Below are 21,905 nucleotides of genomic sequence, written 5' to 3' on the forward strand. Positions count from 1 at the left end.
TGTGTGTGTGTGTGTGTGTGTGTGTGTGTGTGTGTGTGTGTGTCGGGGGATTATTCCTTGCCCGCTTATCAAAAAGACAATAAATGACAAACAACAGATGGGCATGTTGATGACACACATTAGGAGGGGTAATAAGGAAGGCTTGGTCCTAATGATTCTCGTAATGGCCTTTGTCTGCATGACTCCGGTTACTGTTATGTTTGCACATGATGGTCATGAGTGTGCATGGGGTTTTGGTGCCAGTATGTGAAAATAAGATATTTAATAGATGTCTGTACAAGATGTCTGTACAGCAGTCCTGCAATGCTGTTGATGTTGAAAGTCAGAGATTAATGTAGTATGTTTGTTTTCTCTGAGTTACAGAAGTGGCCACAGGGAACCTTCTAGACTTGGCAGAGGGGGCGAACATGGCGCTGGTGCACTCAGGGACAAAGGAGAGTGAACCGGACACCTTCATGGCGCACAACCACGCCACAGAGAACAACAATACTGTATGGGTAAGAGAATGGGGGCTAGAATAGAACTACTGTAGCTGCACAGGCTTGATAAGGGGCAATGCTTTATGGATGAGAGAATGAAGGCTTGGAGAGCATAATGTTTGCTAGAACTAGCTGTATGGGTTAGATTAAATGGACATAGAATGGCTACAGTATACTGTATGGGTAAGATTGAAACAATACAGTATTGGCAGGAGCTCCTAGCATACATACTTGATTCAAAGGCAGTGTCTTTATAGTAGAGTATGATTGTGGGTTGAGTTTAGCTCAGGACAATGGTGCATTGAAAAGAACAAGACTTATCAGATGGTCCCCATAGCAGGGGAGGGTGTGGAGCTGTTACTCTGCAATCATATACTTATATTACAGGGAAAGTTTGGATAGAGGTGTGTGTTTCCTTTAGCTGCTCATAACCCAAACCTTCCATTTGTAGTTGTAAAACCAAAAGAGCCATTCATGATGCCATTTATTTTTATTGGTGGTCACTTCCTGTAGTATACCTACTGTAAACCTTTCCGAAACAAATGTTGTTGTTTTTTACAGTATTTAAATTATTTTGACATTGTGGTCTTTCCCTGAACTCGTCTATATGTGTGTTTTGTCTGGCAGGAGCTTGAGGATGGTCTGGATGAAGCTTTCTCAAGGTGTGTAATTTTACTGTGCCTTAGTACCCCCCCCCCCCCCCCCCCCCCCCACACACACACACACACACACACACACACACACACTGCTCTGGAAATAGCCGGTGGTTAGGGCTTGTCTTATAAACGCTGCCACTCCCACCTGCTGGCTGACCGCTGGGCGCTCGCTGCACTTATACCCAAGAAACTGCCTGTTTAGTTTACTGGCCTCAATGCCAAACTTAGTCATCTTCTGCTTTCTCAGCCTTTTTTTACTGGCCAGGTCCCCACAAGCAGTGATTTAACAGTAGATTTTTAAGTGAGGACTTAAGATAGATTGAAGCTTGCAGACAACAATGGTAGTGGTTGAGGGATAAATACACAGAGCATTGATTTTCGGTCATACAACTAGCAGGTTCAAGGTTGACTGGACACATCCTTCAGTGTATTCTCTGTACTCTAACACAGACTGGGATTCCTCAAGGGCAGGGTTGGGTAGGTTACTTTTTAAATGTAATCCGTTAGTTACTATTGTAGTTACCTGTCCAAAATTGTCATCAGTAACGTAACTTTTGGATTACCCAAATTCAGTAACGTAATCTGATTAGTTACATTTTGATTACTTTCCCCTTACAGGAAAATTCCACCCAAAAACTATCTTTTGGTATTTGTTTCATTAGTCCATTGTTAATATAGTCCCAAAATGTTTTGCATATCAGTAATCAAGTTTTCAAGATATATATAACCTTCAAAATACAGAAATACAGCCGGTATGATGCATTTTGCATCATATGACGCTACGTTTTGCATCATATGATTGAAAATGCATCATACCGGCTGTATTTCTGTATTTTGAAAGCTATATATCTTAACTTGATTGCTGACATGCAAAACATTTACCAAAATATCGTTTTTGGGTGGAATCTCCCTTTTAAGAGGCATTAGAAGAAGACAAAAAGGATCCATCAAACGCATTTGGTGTGTCATCGTAGTGGTCTCTGACTTCAAATCAAATCAAATCAAACTTTGTCACATGCGCCGAATACAACAGGTGTAGACCTTACCGTGAAATGCTTACTTACAAGCCCTTAACCAACAATGCAGTTCAAGAAAGAGTTAAGAAAATATTTACCAAATAAACTAAAGTAAAAACGAATAAAAAGTAACACAATATAATAACAATAACAAGGCTATATACAGGGGGTACCGGTACTGAGTCAATGGGCGGGGGTCAGGAAGTGTTGTTGCCTACCCTCACCACCTGGGGGCGGCCGTCAGGAAGTCCAGGATCCAGTTACAGAGGGAGGTGTTTAGTCCCGGGGTCTTTAGCTTAGTGATTGATGAGCTTTGTGGGCACTATGGGGTTGAACACTGAGCAGTAGTTAATGAACAGCATTCTCACATAGGTGTTCCTTTTGTCCAGGTGGGAAAGGGCAGTGTGGAGTGCGATTGAGATTGCGTCATCTGTGGATCTGTTGGGGCGGTATGCAAATTGGAGTGGGTCTAGGGTATCCGGGATGATGCTGTTGATGTGAGCCATGACCAGCCTTTCAAAGCACTTCATGGCTACCGACGTGAGTGCTACGGGGCTTTAATCATTTAGGCAGGTTACCTTCGCTTCCTTGGGCACAGGGACTATGGTGGTCTGCTTGAAATATGTAGGTATTACAGACTCGGTCAGGGAGAGGTTGAAAATGTCAGTGAAGACACTTGCCAGTTGGTCCGCGCATGCTTTGAGTACACGTCCTGGTAATCCGTCTGGCCCCGCGGCTTTGTGAATGTTGACCTGTTTAAAGGTCTTGCTCACATCGGCTACCGAGAGCGTTATCACACAGTCGTCCGGAACAGCTGGTGCTCTCATGCATGCGTCAGTGTTGCTTGCCTCGAAGCGAGCATAAAAGGCATTTAGCTCGTTTGGTAGGCTCGTGTCACTGGGCAGTTCGCGGCTGGGTTTCCCTTTGTAGTCCTTAAAAGTTTTCAAGCCCTGCCATATCCGACGAGCGTCAGAGCCGGTGTAGTAGGATTAAATCTTAATCCTGTATTGAAGCTTTGCCTGTTTGATGGTTCGTCTGAGGGCGTAGCAGGATTTCTTATAAGCGTCCGGATTAGTGTGCCGCTCCTTGAAAGCGGCAGCTCTAGCCTTTAGCTCGATGTGGATGTTGCCTGTAATCCATGGCTTCTGGTTGGGATATGTACCTACGACGTCGTCAATGCACTTATTGATGAAGCCGATGACTGAGGTGGTATACTCCTCAATGCCATTGGATGAATCCCGGAATATATTCCAGTCTGTGCTAGCAAAACAGTCCTGTAGCGTAGCATCCGCATCATCTGACCACTGCCGTATTGAGCGAATCACTGGTACTTCCTGCTTTAGTTTTTGCTTGTAAGCAGGAATCAGGAAGATAGAATTATGGTCAGATTTGCCAAATGGAGGGCGAGGGAGAGCTGTGTATGCGTCTCTGTGTGGAGTAAAGGTGGTCTAGAGTTTTTTTCCCTCTGGTTGCACGTGACATGCTGGTAGAAATTAGGTAAAACTGATTTGTTTGCCTGCATTAAAGTCCCCGGCCACTAGGAGTGCCGCTTCTGGATGAGCATTTTCTTGTTTGCTTATGGCCTTGTACAGCTCGTTGAGTGCGGTCTTAGTGCCAGCATCGGTTTGTGGTGGTAAATAGACGGCTACGAATAATATAGATGAGAACTCTCTTGGTAGATAGTGTGGTCTACAGCTTATCATGAGGTACTCTACCTCAGGCGTGCAATACATCGAGACTTCTTTAATATTAGACATCGCGCACCAGCTGTTATTGACAAATAGACACACACCCCCGCCCCTCGTCTTACCAGACGTAGCTTCTCTGTCCTGCCGATGCATGGAAATCCCGCCAGCTCTATATTATCCGTGTCATCGTTCAGCCACGACTCGGTGAAACATAAGATATTACAGTTTTTAATATCCCATTGATAGAATAGTCTTGATCGTAGATCATCCATATTGTTTTCCAATGATTGCACGTTGGTTGGTAGTGGAGGTTTACTCACTCGCCTACGAATTCCCAGAAGGCAGCCCGACCTCCGCCCCCCTTTTCTCCTTTTCTTCACGCAAATGACGGGTATTTGGGCCCGTTCCCGAGAAAGCAGTATATCCTTCGCGTCGGACTCATTAAAGAAAAAATCTTTGTCCGGTTCGAGGTGAGTAATCGCTGTTCTGATGTCCAGAAGTTATTTTCGGTCATAAGCGATGGTAGCAGCAACATTATGTACACAATAAGTTAAAATATAAGTTACTAACAATGTGAAAAAACTCTAACAAAATAGCACAGTTGGTTAGGAGCCCGTAATACTGCAGCCATCCCCTCCGGCGACATTAAAATCCAGACTTGCTCAGGTGGAACAAGCTTAAACTTGAACCTTTTTTTCAATGCTGAATTTAATGTCATTGAGATAACAGAAAGATGTCATAATGTATTTTTTCACAAACATTATACCCAAAATTTTAAATGTAATCCAATAAGTAATCATTGAGTTTTTCAAAAGTATCTGTAATCCAATTACAATATTGTTGCTGGTAATGTAACTGATTACAGTTACAGGTCTTTTATAATCAGTTACTGCCCAACCCTGCTCAAGGGCTCATTTTAAATAAACCAACTCATGCAGAGCTCAAAGGAGTCCTTCTTGTTTCAATTACATGTCCTGATGAGGTCTTTATGCATCCTGAATCACAATTCCCAATATGTTTATTTGTTTTTGTTATGTCTACCACTAAGTTATAGTCTGATTCCAGACTTTCAGTGCTTTCATTTCCCCCAGGGCTCTTTTCATTTTGTTTCAGTTGAAACTGATGGTGGCCCTCCTCTGTTTATCAGTATTTTTCTGACGGTAGGGATAGTGTGCTTCAGAGGGGCGGTAATCAAGCATTGAGGCCATTCTAGTGCTGTTATCAGATAATTATTTGTCTGCACACACAGTAATTACTCACTAGGCCATTAATCTATGCTACTGATTAATGAGGGGACTCTGTGGAGAAGTGATGGGCAGTCCGGCCACAGATTGCCTTAATTGAGGGAAATTTAGTAGGCAGAGGACCTGGGGCCTCATTTATCAACTGTGTGTACATTTCTTACTAAATTCTTTCGTACGTGGAGATTCTAGGATTTGCGTGCATGGATCTCCCAGTTGCGGCCGGCTGCGACACAGTCCGGGATCGAACCCGGCTTTGTAGTGATGCCTCTAGCACTGTGATGCAGTGCCTTAGACCGCTGCGCCACTCAGGAGGCCGTATTTCATCACATTTCTGTAGAGGTGTGGGTAGAATGTTTTTATATTTTGCAGTGACTTTTTCAAACCAAAAATGCATGCCACCTATAGCGCGTGGCAAACACTGGCCACGCATTCTGCAAGATTGATTGTCTATTCAAACAATTTAAATGTAAATGCTACAGCCCACACTTCTATGCAGTCAAATTGTTGTTCAATATTTTGTTTATCAATAGATGGTTGGGTTTCTATATCCTGCCTTGGTATAGGCTCTAATATTAAATGGGCTATGATGTCACACTCCTATCTTACAGCAATGCTGTAGCCTACCCATACTGTCAAATATTTTAAATAGGATACCGGTCTATATACTTCCGATCTTGCTTGACTATTGAATGATTCATGAATAAATGGTAGCCTAATATTTGTTGTGTAGCGGGAATAAACCAGTCATGTCAGAAAAGATTAGTATGATTTAGGCCTTAAGTCAAAGAAACATATATTATGCTGTAAGCTGCGATGCGATCTCAATGCTGCGATGCGATCTCAATGGCAAATGTATCTGTTTTATCATTGTTATTTGCTTGCAATAAAGTTGATCAACCACTAGAAGTTGTGCGTACGAATGGTCTGAGCTGTAGTTTGATACGCACACTTTCCCATGTTCAAAATGGATAAATACCAACCTTTGATGGAAAACAGGCACACGCAAGGTTTAGAGTATTTTTGTTGCGCACGCACTTTTGATAAATGAGTCCCCTGGTTCAAGCCTTTTGTCTATCAGAGAGAGCTGATTGCAGACCTGCACTCTTACTATTGAAGTAGTGGGTGTTGAGCTGTGGTGAAGAGTGAGAGGAAGTTCTGTCACTCTATATCTCCATATGAGGGCTGCTGAACTGATTCACTGTCATATGTACTGACCTTTATGCCCAAACATGACTGAACTGGACGTTCTGCTGATGTCAGTACCTGTAGACACGCTTCTCCTTTTTTAGAGTTGCATACCTGTAGCTGATATATTAGTATGGATAGTTTTTAGTTACTTGAGGAGACTTGGAAGTGGCAGCTGGAGATTTTAAACAAGCTCCTAAAAGCACTTTGAGTATACATTTTCTAAAAAGACCAAAACCAGCGATGACAGAAAATAAGCTTCTGTCTGTGAGACCTTAGTCATTCTCTAGACTGGGCTGTTTATAAACTCCCTGCATATTGACAGTCAGGGATATTTTGTTGCTAATGCTTGTTCTTTCCTTTCTTTTACCTCTGGGAATGGGGTGAAATAAGGTCGGACTTTTCCTCTGAGTTTCAGGAAATAACTCTTAGTAAAAGGAAGAGTATTGGCAGATTGACTTTTGTCCCTCCAAACTTGCTGTGGGTGGTATTATGGGGTAGCAGAACTCTGGAAGTCCAAGGATGCCTGTCATTTTAGACTGAATGGTTTTCCTCCTTCAGGACTTATTCTGAAGCCAAGAACAGTTTTAGTTCCAATCCTCCATCCCTGTTAATTAGTGTTTTACTAGTGTGAGTTTTAAAATTTCAGACAAGAGTTGACATTTCTTGCCTTCATTCTCTGTGTGAGTGATTGGTGAGAGATTTTGTTTAGCTGTATGGGCACCTAAACTTTCTCTCCTTGTATATTCCTTTAAACATCAATATGAAAGAAGTTTGTGCCCAGGAGTCGGAACCCTTTCTCAACACTGATACTGACCTCACTAAGATCGCTGTACCTCAAGAAGGATTACAGTGCCATCTGCTGGCTGTAGGAAGTTACTGCAACTTTTAAGTTCGGTGGGAATGCTCTGGTGTTCTTCATAATAAAACTATAGGGGAATAATAAAACAGCTGTCTGACTATTGACATTTCCTTTGCACCCCTCAGCCGCAGTCTGGATAGCTTTGAATCATACTCAGGTAATGACGCCATCCATTGGACGTGCAGTGTCCCACCCTCACTTCCCCCAGTCACCTCCACTCCATTCACCACCCTCACCACAACTGAGACCCCTTTGTCAACCTCCATCCTTACTGTACGCAGCCCATCTGTCTGAGCATGGATGTGGATCTGTAGGATTCTGCCATTACAACGCCTGTAGTTGCATATCTCCCTGTAGGAGCATCCCATTACCATGGCTCAGAACCCTGTCCTATTGACTTACCTTATGTTGAGACAAAGCTGAGCAAACTTATGGCTTAAACCAAGACAGAGAAGTTACCCGTCTGATGTAAGGTTGGACTACAGGTTCCAACATTACACCAGCAAAGTGCACAGAGGTTGGGAAGGCTGTGCTATGTATGAACGGCAGGGTTCTCTGCTAACATGTTGATTGTTGTCATTTATTCTCATTTTGTCCATGTACTTGAATTTGTGTGTTATTCTGCTTCACATCTACAGCCATTTCACTGTTGTTGCCACATCACTGAATGAGTAATGACATGGTGAGCCAAGTGGTGTTAGTGTCGTAGCAGTGAAGTGTTGTTGAGAGTCTGGCGTGTGTTGAAACATTCTGTTTTGTCAGGCCTGAGAGCTGTAGCTGTGTGAAGTACTTAGATAACCACACCTCACTGTTTGATCATTTAAAAAGACATCCCTCTACAGTTTAGTTCTGGATACTGTAACTCGAGACCAACACACTGTCTTTTTAGTTACTTACTCAAGTTTGACACATTTCTGTATAGTATCTTTCCTGTCATGTTGAACAATAATGTTTATGCTAGTAGCCAATACACACATTTGTCATTTAAATGCTTTTGAATGTTAACGCTACCACATCTCCATTAATTTCAATGTATTGAGTGTTCACATCCCATCTGTTAAATGGTGTCTTTTGCCTTATGAATGTGATAAGTGAAATGTCTTTCTTTCTCCCCCCCCCCAGACTCGCTGAGTTTCGCACTAACCCCCAGGTCCTGGACATTGGGGTAAAACCTCAGGACTTCAACACTGAAGAGTGCCTGTCCCTAGCTAACTGGGACAAAATGGATGCAGACAACGCCGAAAAAGACTATATGTTTGGGTTCTAAGGGTGGAGCCACTGCGGAAGTAAGGCGTCGAGGGAGGGAGAAAAAGATGGAGAAGGAGAGTGATAGGGATGTGGGAGAAAGCAGTAGAGAGGCAGTGACTGTGTGGTGTCTGTGAAAGAACAGTAGGCCTAGTGGAGTTTGTATGTGATTCTCCCTGAAAGTCCACTCAGTGGTGCCATCTTGAGGGATGTGACTGTTAGCGCGTCTAACTGACCAACCAGGAGAGACCTACTGGAGTCGAGAGCCTCCAGAACTAAGACCAAAGCAATTCAACCATTTGTTTGAATTGAATTTTAAACATGCAGTCATCTGGTGTTTGTTACATTCAATACCCCATTAATTTTTTGGTTTTTAAATTTGCCTTTGTCTGTACTGACTGGTATGTTTGTACTGTATATATGTGTGTATATATACCAAGTTGAGTATGTATGTACAGTATACATAACCTGATACAAACCGAGCTATAATTTATTACTTGTTGAGCATTTGGTGAAGGCGCATTTAAGCGTTAGAGGCAGAAAATAATGTGTATATATAAGGTCAACACATCCATGGTCACTGTTTGAGTCTGGGCTAATGCCACAGTTATGTTCCCTTTGTTATTGTCAGTGGATGGAGGAGTAACTCACTCAGAGGGGAAACTTCACTGGTGATGGAGTCAAAGCCAGCTGGAGTGAACTTCAGCCATGATGCAAAATATAAGAATAAAGATTGAGGGTGACCATCACTACGTCTGCGCTCAATGGCTCTAATAATTGGACAAATGGGCTTTAACAAAATGTACTTGCCACAGGAGGCTGCTGAGGGGAGGATGGCTGGAATGGTATCAGACACATGGAAACTGTGTGTTTGTGTTGGATACCATTCCATTTATTCCATTCCAGCCATTACTATGAGCCTGTCCTCCCCAATTAAGGTTTCACCGGCCGCCTGTGTTACTTGCATGTATAATATGTGGGTTATATGTATGTTTGTGTGTGTATAGAGTCTTATTTTTATTCTATTGCAAGATCTATTTTTGCACTCTCCACTAATCCCTCTACAAAGCACATACTTTCATGTCGGTGATTGTTATTATAATAACCATCTAGCTCTTACATGTACCACTAATGTTGTCTAATCTGGTTGGTGCTCATTTTGATCGTTTACTTGACAGTTTGGAATGAGGGTTTGAGTTAAGGTCAAGTCTCCATGTTAATATCTCTGACATTTGTGATACAGTTTAAAATATTTTTGATAATTTCTGGTATTATGTTACCTCTGAATTCAATAAAAAGTATGTATCAGTGTGAGGCTATTGTATTATATATATATATATATATACTGTATATACAGTGCATTCAGAAAGTATTGAGACCCCTTGACTCTTTCCACATTTTGTTACGTTACAGCCTTATTCTAAAATGGATTACATTTGTTTTTTTCCCTCATCAATCTACACACAATACCCCACAATAACAAAGCAAAAACTGGTGTTAATTTTCTTAAGCAAATGTATTAAAAATAAAAAATGGAAATATTACATTTACATAAGTATTCAGACCCTTTACTCAGTACTTTGTTGAAGCACCTTTGGCAGCGATTACAGCCTCGAGTCTTGTATGACGCTACAAGTTTGGCACACCTGTATTTGGGGAGTTTCTTCCATTCTTCTCTGCAGATTCTCTTAAGCTCTGTCAGGTTGGATGGGGAGCGTCGCTGCACAGCTATTTTCAGGTCTCTCCAGAGATTTTAGATCGGGTTCAAGTCCGGGCTCTGGCTAGGCCACTCAAGGACATTCAGAGACTTGTCCCAAAGCAACTCCTGCGTTGTCTTGGCTGTGTGCATAGGGTCATTGTCCTGTTGGAAGGTGAACCTTTACTCCAGTCTGAGGTCCTGAGCACTCTGGAGCAGGTTTTCTTCAAGGTTCTCTCTGTACTTTGCTCCATTCATCTTTCCCTCGATCCTGACTAGTCTCCCAGTCCCTGCTGCTGAAAAACATCCCCACAGCATGATGCTGCCACCACCATGCTTCACCGTAGGGATGGTGCCAGGTTTCCTCCAGACGTGACGCTTGGCATTCAGGCCAAAGAGTTCAATCTTGGTTTCATCAGACCAGAGAATCTTGTTTCTCATGGTCAGAGTCCTTTAGATGCCTTTTGGCAAACTCCAAGTGGGCTGTCACGTGCCTTTTACTGAGGAGTGGCTTCCGTCTGGCCGCTCTACCATAAAGGCCTGATTGGTGGAGTGCTGCAGAGATGGTTTGCCTTCTGGAAGGTTCTCCCATCTCCACAGAGGAACTCTGGAGCTCTGTCAGAGTGACCATTGGGTTCTTGGTCACCTCCCTGACTAAGGCCCTTCTCCCCCGATTGCTCAGTTTGGCCGGGCGGCCAGCTCTAGGAAGAGTCTTGGTGGTTCCAAACTTCTTCCATTTAAGAATGATGGAGGCCACTGTGTTCTTGGGGACCTTCAATACTGCAGAAATGTTTTGGTACCCTTCCTTGTCTCTGCGCTCTACGGACAATGCCTTCGACCTCATGGCTTGGTTTTTGCTCTGACATGCACTGTCAACTGTGGGACCTTATATAGACAGGTGTGCGCCTTTCCAAATCATGTCCAATCAACTGAATTTACCACAGGTGGACTCCAATCAAGTTATAGAAACATCTCAAGGATGATCAATGGAAACAGGATGTTCCTCTGAGCTCAATTTCGAATCTCATAGCAAAGGGTCTGAATAAGGTATATCTGTTTTTGCTTTGTTATTATGGGGTATTGTGTGTAGATTGATGAGGTATTTTTATTTATTTAATCCATTTTAGAATAAGGCTCTAACGTAACAAAGTGGGAAATACTTTCTGAATGCACTGTATAAAACACACTGCTCTGCTCCTTCATCAAATAATAGCTATCTCTGTGGTTAAATTCAAGTAATTCATGGCATTAACATTAAACATGAACATAAATTCATGTTATATGGGGATAATAATGTTAGGTCTTGTTTAGGTCATTTGTAGGCAGAGATGGGCAGTATTTCTGTTACATGTATTTGAAATGCGTATTTCAATCACTTTTGAGTATTTAGTCATTTGTATTTCAAAGGCCTGGAAAAATCACAATGTAATTTGTAACAAGATACTTCAGAGAATGGTATTTTGTATTTTCAAAATACTTTTTATAGTGGTTCACAATTTTGTGGCCCTCTATCACCCCAATGTTGCTGCATTGGTGTCAGATGGTACTATAGTGTGAGACCTTGAGAGGTGTTGGTAGATGAGTGGAGGAGTTTGAAAGAAAGTTGAAGCACATATAATGCACTTCAAAACTGAGGATTATGCAGTGAATTTGCTCCAAAAGGTGGAAGTGAACTCGACTTTGAAAACGAACACACTATGTTATTGCCACGCTGTCATTATACTTACTCTCATTCGGGAAGCAAGTCCCCTGCCTCAACTTCAAACCCTTTTGTGCCTCCACGTGCACCTCTGATTACGTCACCCTCATGGTATCTCATTTCTGACACCAACGCAGCGAATTTGGAGTAATATGTATTCGGTAAATAGGAGTCACAAAGCTCTGGAGACTTACATTATTATCTGGGTTATTGGTCATAGATGGTAGCTATTGGTATTGTTCATAGCAGAGTGTTAGGCAGGGGTCATAGGGTCACATTGTTTGGCACCAGTATTTTATATTTGATTGGTCTTTATGGTATTTTGGATTTTGTAACAAGATACATGTGTCTTTGCCCATTTCTGATTGTAGGAGACTTTAGGAGATCTGGCTAAATCCATAACGTGATGACGTTACATGAACTCATTGACCTCTGGTTTCATGCATGTACCTGCAAAATTAAGGTGCCAAGCCCGTGCCGTGGGTGGTTTGCCAAAAATTTAATTGGTTTATGAACATTAGCTAAATTTGACACTTCACTAGCACAGTCCAACTAGTTGTTCAAATCCATACAGGGCAGTGCTTCAAACTTATTCGCTGGACCGATTAATACTTTAATGTGGGGGAGGGAAGCAAATAAGTGCAAACGCGTTAGCTAGCTAACAGTAGCTAGTAGCATCCGATGAGCTGCTTTATGCTAGCTCACGAACGTTAGCATTTCACTTGTTTTTACAACAACTTTGTGAAAAACTTAAAGCCTGTTAATTAAGACTTCATATATGTAAGGGGACCTGTGTGGTTCTGGTACCGGTTCTGACCGACATTTTTGCTTATAAATCGATTTGTGGATACCGTCGATCGAATGGCTTGCATTGAGCGATAGCCCTGGTTCCCACGGACACAGTAGTATTTTGTCTGTGCCTGTGTGATGTAGGATGTGAAATCTGAAACCACTTGAAGCTGGGATGTCCCTACTACCATTTAATTCGCTCTTCTGACTGTCCATCAACTCCTGGCTGACCCTACATCATAGCCACGGACAAAGCACATGCCTGCAATCGTTACATCGTAGTGCAGCAGGAGAGAGTGGTTTAATCATGGTTCAGAGATTGATTTATAGCCATTAATCTAAAATAATTCATAGATTTTAAACAAAAACCACTTTCTGTTTGTCATAGATGGACAATATTAATATGAGATGAATGGCGAGTTCCTAACGAATTCAGGAATCCAAGCTAGAGCTCTGTGACATACACAGCGATGGAGGCAGACGTTTTGATCAAGCCAGACCTTTAGAAAATATGCAAATGTTCTGTAACACTAAACATACAAAGATGTATACAGATATAAGGAAGGTGAGATCTTAGAGTTAGTCATTTTATAATTTGATTGCTATATTTACAAAGCATATAAATAATTTTCGGCCTTTATTCATACAGTTTTGTTGAATAGGAAATACAGTGAGGGGAAAAAAGTATTTGATTCCCTGCTGATTTTGTACGTTTGCTCACTGACAAAGAAATGATCAGTCTATAATTTTAATGGTAGGTTTATTTGAACAGTGAGAGACAGAATAACAACAAAACAATCCAGAAAGATGCATGTCAAAAATGTTATAAATTGATTTGCATTTTAATGAGGGAAATAAGTATTTGACCCCCTCTCAATCAGAAAGATTTCTGGCTCCTAGGTGTCTTTTATACAGGTAACGAGCTGAGATTAGGAGCACACTCTTAAAGGGAGTGCTCCTAATCTCAGTTTGTTACCTGTATAAAAGACACCTGTCCACAGAAGCAATCAATCAATCAGATTCCAAACTCTCCACCATGGCCAAGACCAAAGAGCTCTTCAAGGATGTCAGGGACAAGATTGTAGACCTACACAAGGCTGGAATGGGCTACAAGACCAACGCCAAGCAGCTTGGTGAGAAGGTGACAACAGTTGGTGCGATTATTCGCAAATGGAAGAAACACAAAAGAACTGTCAATCTCCCTCGGCCTGGGGCTCCATGCAAGATCTCACCTCGTGGAGTTGCAATGATCATGAGAACGGTGAGGAATCAGCCCAGAACTACACGGGAGGATCTTGTCAATGATCTCAAGGCAGCTGGGACCATAGTCACCAAGAAAACAATTGGTAACACACTACGCCGTGAAGGACTGAAATCCTGCAGCACCCGCAAGGTCCCCCTGCTCAAGAAAGCACATATACAGGCCCGTCTGAAGTTGGCCAATGAACATCTGAATGATTCAGAGGAGAACTGGGTGAAAGTGTTGTGGTCAGATGAGACCAAAATCGAGCTCTTTGGCATCAACTCAACTCACCGTGTTTGGAGGAGGAGGAATGCTGCCTATGACCCCAAGAACACCATCCCCACCATCAAACATGGAGGTGGAAACATTATGCTTTGGGGGTGTTTTTCTGCTAAGGGGACAGGACAACTTCACCGCATCAAAGGGACGATGGACGGGGCCGTGTACCGTCAGATCTTGGGTGAGAACCTCCTTCCCTCAGCCAGGGCATTGAAAATGGGTCGTGGATGGGTATTCCAGCATGACAATGACCCAAAACACACGGCCAAGGCAACAAAGGAGGGGCTCAAGAAGAAGCACATTAAGTTCCTAGAGTGGCCTAGCCCAGTCTCCAGACCTTAATCCCATAGAAAATCTGTGGAGGGAGCTGAAGGTTCGAGCTGCCAAACATCAGCCTCGAAACCTTAATGACTTGGAGAAGATCTGCAAAGAGGAGTGGGACAAAATCCCTCCTGAGATGTGTGCAAACCTGGTGGTCAACTACAAGAAACGTCTGACCTCTGTGATTGCCAACAAGGGTTTTGCCACCAAGTACTAAGTCATGTTTTGCAGAGGGGTCAAATACGTATTTCCCTCATTAAAATGCAAATCAATTTATAACATTTTTGACATGCGTTTTTCTGGATTTTTTTGTTGTTATTCTGTCTCTCACTGTTCAAATAAACCTACCATTAAAATTATAGACTGATCATGTCTTTGTCAGTGGGCAAATGTACAAAATCAGCAGGGGATCAAATACTTTTTTCCCTCACTGTACATCATATAAAATATTTCATTTTTTATCATATTTGTGATGTACTTGAGCTTGTGTCCTCAGAAGTGACTACACCTCAGCAATTTATAACTACTTTTTACCAGAAAGGTGAGATTTTAACCTTCCTTTGAGTATCCAGCATTACTAGTTATTGTTTATGGCCCTCTCATGATAAATCATTATGTTTGGGGATTACGTAGACTACAATTTCATTGACATTTAGTTACATTTAACTGGTTAATATAATGTTTGAAGCATGTCACCTTCCAAAATAACAGTGATGAATATACTAATATTGTCTGTAATGTTAACTAGTTGTGAAAGATGCAAGGTGATGTGATAAACCGAATTTCCCAGCTAGCTTAGCTAGCTAATGTTAGCGAACGTTCACTCGTTTGCTAGCTAGCTAGTTAGCTAATCTAGTAGCAACCACAACATGGTCCTTTTGTGGTTTGTGAGGTTAGCAGACTGAGTGTTTACAAAGACATTTAACTCGAAGATAATAAAAATAAAGACAAGTAGGCTAGTTTTTTGGATTGTGTGGACTTGCTGTGTCGTTTCTTCCATGATGCAAGCCAAGCAAGGTCAACTGGGGTCAGCTACTGCTGTCATCTGAGAGAGGGATAGTCTGAAATCCAACACCTACGTTTTTTATCCCTTTTTATTGGTCCTTCGAATTCATAAACAACCCATATTTTTCATGGTCCTTCGAGACGGATTTAGTAACTGCCAAAGTTCAAGGATGCCAGTCTCCAGAGAAGATCCTCCTCAAGTTGTGGTTCGTCCCCGCCGTCAGACTCGCCCCCCACATCGTCTGGTCGACTATGAGGTAAGCTATGAGTCAAGGCAGACACCACACACAACAACACACCACTCCAACGAGGGACCACGAGCAGAGGGCCCTGTGAGTGGAATTAATTACTCTCACAACAAGACCAGCAGAAGCTACCCTCCTGTACAAGATGAGAGAGAAACCCGTTCTTCTTCCAGAACAGTTGTAACGTGCCTGAAGCTGATAGGAGAGGAAACTGAGAAGTTGACACGGGAGATACTGGAGCTATCGGAAGAGCTATATTCATCCGCTTCAATAGGTCCCCAACAGTTCAAGTCACTACCCAGGCTGACCCGCAACAGTGAGGATGGAGCCTCACCTTCATCAATGGCCAACTCACCGGCCCCCCATAGCAGGCGCACCTCGACTAGAGATTGTCATCATCAAAGTCAGCCTGAGCGGGCACAGCTGGTGACAACCAGAGATGATAAACTGCAGTCACAAAGGCAGCGTGATAAGCTAGAGCAGCTCATTGAAAACCTTGGGATCAGAGGGCTCTCCTTCTCAGACCAGTCATCCTCACCGTCATCATCTACTCAGTCAACCCCTCGACGTCGTGAGCCATCGCACCAGCGAGATCGGTCGACTTCTCATTACAGAACTCATAGCCCTACAGCGCCACCTAGAGGGCTGACTTCACAGGATCACCAACGTCAGCCCTCACCTAACCGCTGCGGTCAACCTACACCTGATCGCTGTCATCAGCCTGCATCTGCCCGTCACCGCTGCGACTACTCACCTGACCATTATGGTCAGCCTACACCTGATCGCCATCGTCAGCCTGTACCTGACTGTCGCCGCCCCAACTACTCACCTGACCGTATGCCGACACGACTACTCACCTGACCGCTACGGTCAGCTATGCCTGATTGCCGTTGTAAACCCTCAACTGATTGCCATTGTCAGCCCACGCCTGACTGTCGCCGCCACGACTACTCACCTGACCGTTGTCATCACCCCTCACCTGACCATCGCCACTGTGACTACTCGCCTGACCGTCACCGCCGGGCCTACTCACCTGATCGTCATCGGCACTCACCTGTCCGCTACCGCACACATTTTCCACCCAGCCGGTAGCGTGTCTACCGTGGACCAACTCCTACCATCCCCAACTTCATCAATAAAGACCCACGAGAGTTTGCAAGGCTGAAGGTGGCCCTCGACAATGTGCTGCCTGTAGATGCAACAGAGTGCTTCAAGTTTCAAATATTGGTGGACCACCTGAAGTTGGAAGAGGCTTTGCTAATTGCCGACTCCTACAGTAACAGCAGGTACCCATACAGTGCCACCATGGAGTCCCTCACAGAACTGTATGGCCAGCCCCAGCAGCTTGCCCTCCAACGCATCGCAGGGTTAATGGATGGCCCCAACATCAAGAGTGGTGACACCAAGGCATTCCAAAGATTCGCTCTGAGGGTCTCCCGCCTCTTAGCTAAGTTACCACACAACCTAAAAGCCAGCTTCAAGAGATGTGTGAACCCCATCAAGACACCCATTACAACCCTCCTTCACCTGGCAGAGTGCGAGGTGAGAGTGCAAGTAGATGGCACGCAGTTCAGTAATGAACAAAGCAGGGACCACCGTAGCTCACGCCGAGATAAGTGTAAAGACAAATCATTCCCCAAGACCATAACCATTCTCCATGGAGGTGAGCAGAGAAAGGACAAAGTCGAACTCTCTGCACAGAACCAGTCTCTAGAGGAAAGGTCATGGGAGAAGCCAAATAAGTATTGTCTGTTCTGCAACACCACGCAGTATTACATGAATCAATGCACCAACTTTCAGCTCCTTTCCAAAGAACAGAAATAATCCTGGATCAAGACAAATGAAAGATGTTGGAAGTGTGGACGCGAACACCAAGCAGCTCAGTGTACTCTCAAGGCTAAGTGCAAGAAGTGCGAGAAGAAGCATCTTGAGATTCTCCACGAGGTCAACGCTAGACCGACTGCTACAAAGAACGCTAGCACGAACACTATGAAGACCGCCAGCACAAAGGTGACAACAGAGAGCATTTGCCTGGTGAGCTCCACTGCAGAGACCCTCTATGTTGATCGACCTACCGGCAGCAGCAAGGTGCTGCTGAAGATGAGTCGAGTCATCTTGCGGAGTGGTAACAAGTCACTTGACACGTACGCCCTGTTGGATGACAGGTCGGAGCGCACTATATTTCTACATGAAGCAGCAGAGCAGCTAGGCCTCCAAGGAAATCCTGAGGACTTGGCACTTTGTACGGTGCGTCAAGATATCTGAGTCGTCCATGGAGGTTCTGTGTCATTCTCAGTGGCCCCTGTTACTCAACCAAACAGGTCCTTTGACATCCACAGCGCCTTCACAGCTGAAAAGTTGGGCCTTGCACCGCATACCTACCTGGTCGAAGCCCTTAAGAAAAGATATCGGCACCTCAAAGGCCTACCTCTTCAACCGCTGGACCAGGCGCAGCCGTTACTGCTCATCGGATCAGACTATCCCCATCTAATCACCCCGACAGAGCCAGTGCGTTTGGGTCTCCCTGGCGGACCTGCCGCATCAAGACTCAGCTCGGATGGACCCTTCAAGGTCCTTCAAAGTTCTTGCAGCAAAGTCTTGCTCCACAACAGTGCCTTCATACATCCCTTGTCTTTCCATCTGCAGAGCTCTTCAGCCATGTAGAGAAGTTATGGCAGTTGGATACGCTACCGTACAGGAGTGAGAAGCTCGTCACACAGTCCAGACAAGATGTAGAAACCATGCATCTACTGGAGGAGAAGACAGTCAGGGTCGAAGTGGACGGGGTTCAAAGGTACGCCACTCCTGTTTTGTGGAAGAAGAACCTTCCTCCCTTGGAAGCTCCAAAGGAGGCGGTACTGGCTCATCTGTGAGGGACAGAGAAGTGTCTGTCCATGGATCCAGAGAAAGCAGCAGTGTACAATGCAGAGATTCACAAATTGGTGGAGTCTGGCCACGTTAAGAAGGTATCCCCAGTAGCAGTCAAAGAGTACATTCCCCATCATATGGTCCATCACAATGGGAAAAACAGAGTCGTCTTCAACTGTTCCTTCAACTACAGGGGCAAGAGCTTGAACAAACAACTCTTTCCCGGACATATCTTGGGAGCTACTCTGCTTGGCATCCTTCTCCATTTCCAGGAACACACGTGCTGCGCCACGTTTGCCCTTCAGAAGCATGTGTTTGACCACAGTGAGTCCGAAGAAGATGTGCGCTTTTCTATAGAACGCTGTTTCTATGTAGACAACTGTCTACAAAGTCTCCCCTCTGCGGATGAAGCCAAGAAACTGATGGACAAGCTGAAGCACCTTCTTGCTGAGGGAGGATTCGATCTACGCCAGTGGGCCAGCAACCTTCCAGCCGTCATCGAACACCTACATCAAGAGTCCAGGTCAGAGAACGGTGAGCTGTGGTTCACCCAGTATGGCGTAGAACCCCAAGAGCACACCCTTGGATTACGATGGCAATATCTTGGATTACGATGACACACTGTCACGAGAATTTTATCTCTAATACTCAAACTTTGAATAATCCCCAGAGGGTGTCAGACTCTAGTTAAGAATGAATTAAACAAATTGTCCAGTTTGTAAGGGATCAGCCATTCTTATTCAATGAGAGCGCTCTCCCGCCAAAACATACAACCAGCCTTTTTATATCCCTTCACACAAAGGAACTTTGCTCTGCCTGCCTTTAGGTGGCCTGTACATTTCCACAGTATAGAATGATTAAGCAGTTTCTAAGTCCCCCTCCTTGGTTAATGGGTTTATACTACATTATAACCCTAAAACCGTTTACACAGTCATCATCAGTATCGGGGTGGAACCATTTTAGTCATTTTACCAAAATTCCTCTATCAATCCACCCTTTGGCTAAATTTTTACACCCTCAGGATAAATGTATTTACAAGCATGATTTTTCCCTATGACCTTCATATGTCAGAACCAATAAAAGTTGTATCTAGTTGCAGGTTATCAGGGTCAAAGTCCTTGTTATCCACCAAGCCTGGAGGATCGTTTTTCACATTCCACTGGTCAGAGTCCGGAGTCGGTCCATATCTCATCATCTGTTGAGACACTGCATTCTCCAACGCCTTACTCACCAACCCTCGGATACAGGGAATAAGACAACAACCACATAATACAAGAATACCAACACAAGCGATGGCTGCCCCCAAGATGGTGGCTGCTATGGTTTTCCATTTGCCAAACATTTCATCAAACCACCCTATCAAAGATGTATTAACTCCTGAGTTCTCAGCCCATTCTTCACTTAGAGCAGTCAATCCTGCAAGAGCTCTGGTGACCGTACCATCCGGTGCGGTGTTGTTAGGGATAAATGTGCAACAATGGCCCACCATTCTATAGACACCGCCCCTTTCAACCTGCAACATATCTAGAGCCAACCTATTTTCCCAAGTCATGAGTGAGGTGGTGGATAATTGTTCAGAGATCCCCTTTACTGCATCCCTAGTCTGGCCAATAAATCGTTGTTGGTCGTAATAGATATAATTAATCCCACCCACATTTTTGTTTATTGTCACCCACCAAAAGAACTTTGCAGTAAACCCTTCCCCTACTTGTTTCATAGCTTTGTATTCATCCTGTACCCCCCTTGGTATCCCAATCGCATTAATCTAAATAGGGCTATTCTACTTCTTGTCAAAACTCCTCCTACGTCTGTTTAACCCTTTCCTTGGTTCCTGGTGACTAATTCTAACTAGCTGAACCAGTAGAACCGGGGCGCACGTACCTAGCCACCCTTTTGGTATTCCCTGCCTTATACTGCCTTTACTGGTACACACCCACCACACATCGGTTACAGGGGCTGTAAGGTTCAGAATTCTCTCCTGTGCTTTTCGAACCTAAATCAGTCACATTACTACTATTTCCAATTGACAATTCGTGGTATCTTTGTTTCTCTTTACCTCCCATCTGGATGTCCTCCCATCTGGATGTCCAGTTTAAACACTTGAGTCCAGGAACAATCCGCTGTGGGGCCCGAACCCAAATATGATGGGATTTTATAATCCCAAATTGCTTGTTGACATGTACCCCACCTATTGGCTACGTCCCTAACCCTTATTTTGAATCCTACAGTCTGCCCTTCTCTGACTCCTATTTTGTAGGCTACTCGTCCTTGATGGTCAGTATGTCGGGTCGCTTCTCTTCTCTTTTACTTTTTAACAATGTTAAGGGCATAACATAATTGGTGCGGTGTGGTGGTGGATCTTGACATATCAGGACCATTGCCAAGACTATGATGCAGCTCAGGGTTACCCACATTCCCAAAAACCACCAACCCTCTCCTGCCCTTAGTCTTTCTGCTTGGTACCTCCCCATACTCACACCCTAAGAACACACTACAGTGATAATAGGTTGGGGTAGGAGATCTTCGTTAACAGAGGTGATCCCCAGACCCTATTGGTCCAGTTCTTCTCTCTAACTCTGCGTGTGTTCAGTGGTGCTTGTATGTGTTCCTACCTTTTTGCAGTGGGTAACGTGGACCCAGGTTGCTCTTTCTGCTATTCTAATGGCAAAGGCGGTGACCAATATAACCTGATAGGGCCCTTCCCAACAGGCCTGCTTCCAGTCTTCCTTCTTTAGGGACTGGATCCACACCAGTCACCTGGTTGGATAGAGTGGGTCACCTTCTCCTTTAGTTCACCTGTGGGGCACAAAACCTTTGACATACAGGTGTAGTTATAAACAACCTTCTCATGTGTTCTGCTAGGGTGCTCTCAATTTCTATCTCTGCCTGCTCCGGTCCTCATAACTCGGGCATTCTGTATGGTCTACCAAATACTTTCTCCAATGGCAATAACCCTTCTTTATCTGGAGTTCTCCTGATCATCATTAATACTATCGGTAGACATTGTACCCCATTTCTTCCTGCTCTCCTGTGTGTTTTCCTTAACCCCTCTCTAATCATACCGTTCACATTAGTATTTTCTTTCTAGACTGTATCTAAAAAAAAGTCTAGTATTTAGTCCTCTCCTTCGTCTATTTATCTTTAATCCTACCATCTACCATCATCCCCCCTGTTGACACATGGCTCTGCCCATGTGTCAATATTACCACCTACCTAAACAATCACTTAGGTAATATTGGTAAATTATCCTTATGCCATCCCTTTTCTTTTGAGATTGCCCCTTGCTTCTTTATTGCTCCTCCCACTTCCTTTGTCTATTATGGCGGCTAAATTCGACTTTCATTCAGTTCAGAATCAATAGTAATACAATCAATCAATCCCTTAT

The 21,905-nt window shown here is 43.9% G+C and overlaps 1 protein-coding gene across 2 annotated transcripts in view; it reads left to right on the forward strand.

The window, feature by feature from the left end:
* The window catches only part of LOC311145869 (low density lipoprotein receptor adapter protein 1-B-like), a 76,078-nt gene extending 66,389 nt beyond the window's left edge, over window positions 1–9,689 (forward strand). For both annotated transcript variants that reach the window (XM_084182218.1, XM_084182219.1), the window contains exons 7-9: window positions 364–497; window positions 1,107–1,141; window positions 8,253–9,689. In XM_084182218.1, coding sequence (XP_084038344.1) covers window positions 364–497; window positions 1,107–1,141; window positions 8,253–8,397 — 314 coding nt within the window. In that variant the 3' untranslated portion in view covers window positions 8,398–9,689. The remainder of the gene's footprint in view (window positions 1–363; window positions 498–1,106; window positions 1,142–8,252) is intronic.
* The last annotated feature ends 12,216 nt before the right edge of the window (window positions 9,690–21,905 follow it).

The sequence above is a fragment of the Coregonus lavaretus genome, assembly GCF_964263955.1.
Source record: "Coregonus lavaretus genome assembly, chromosome: 18".
In the NCBI taxonomy this organism is placed as follows: domain Eukaryota; kingdom Metazoa; phylum Chordata; class Actinopteri; order Salmoniformes; family Salmonidae; genus Coregonus; species Coregonus lavaretus.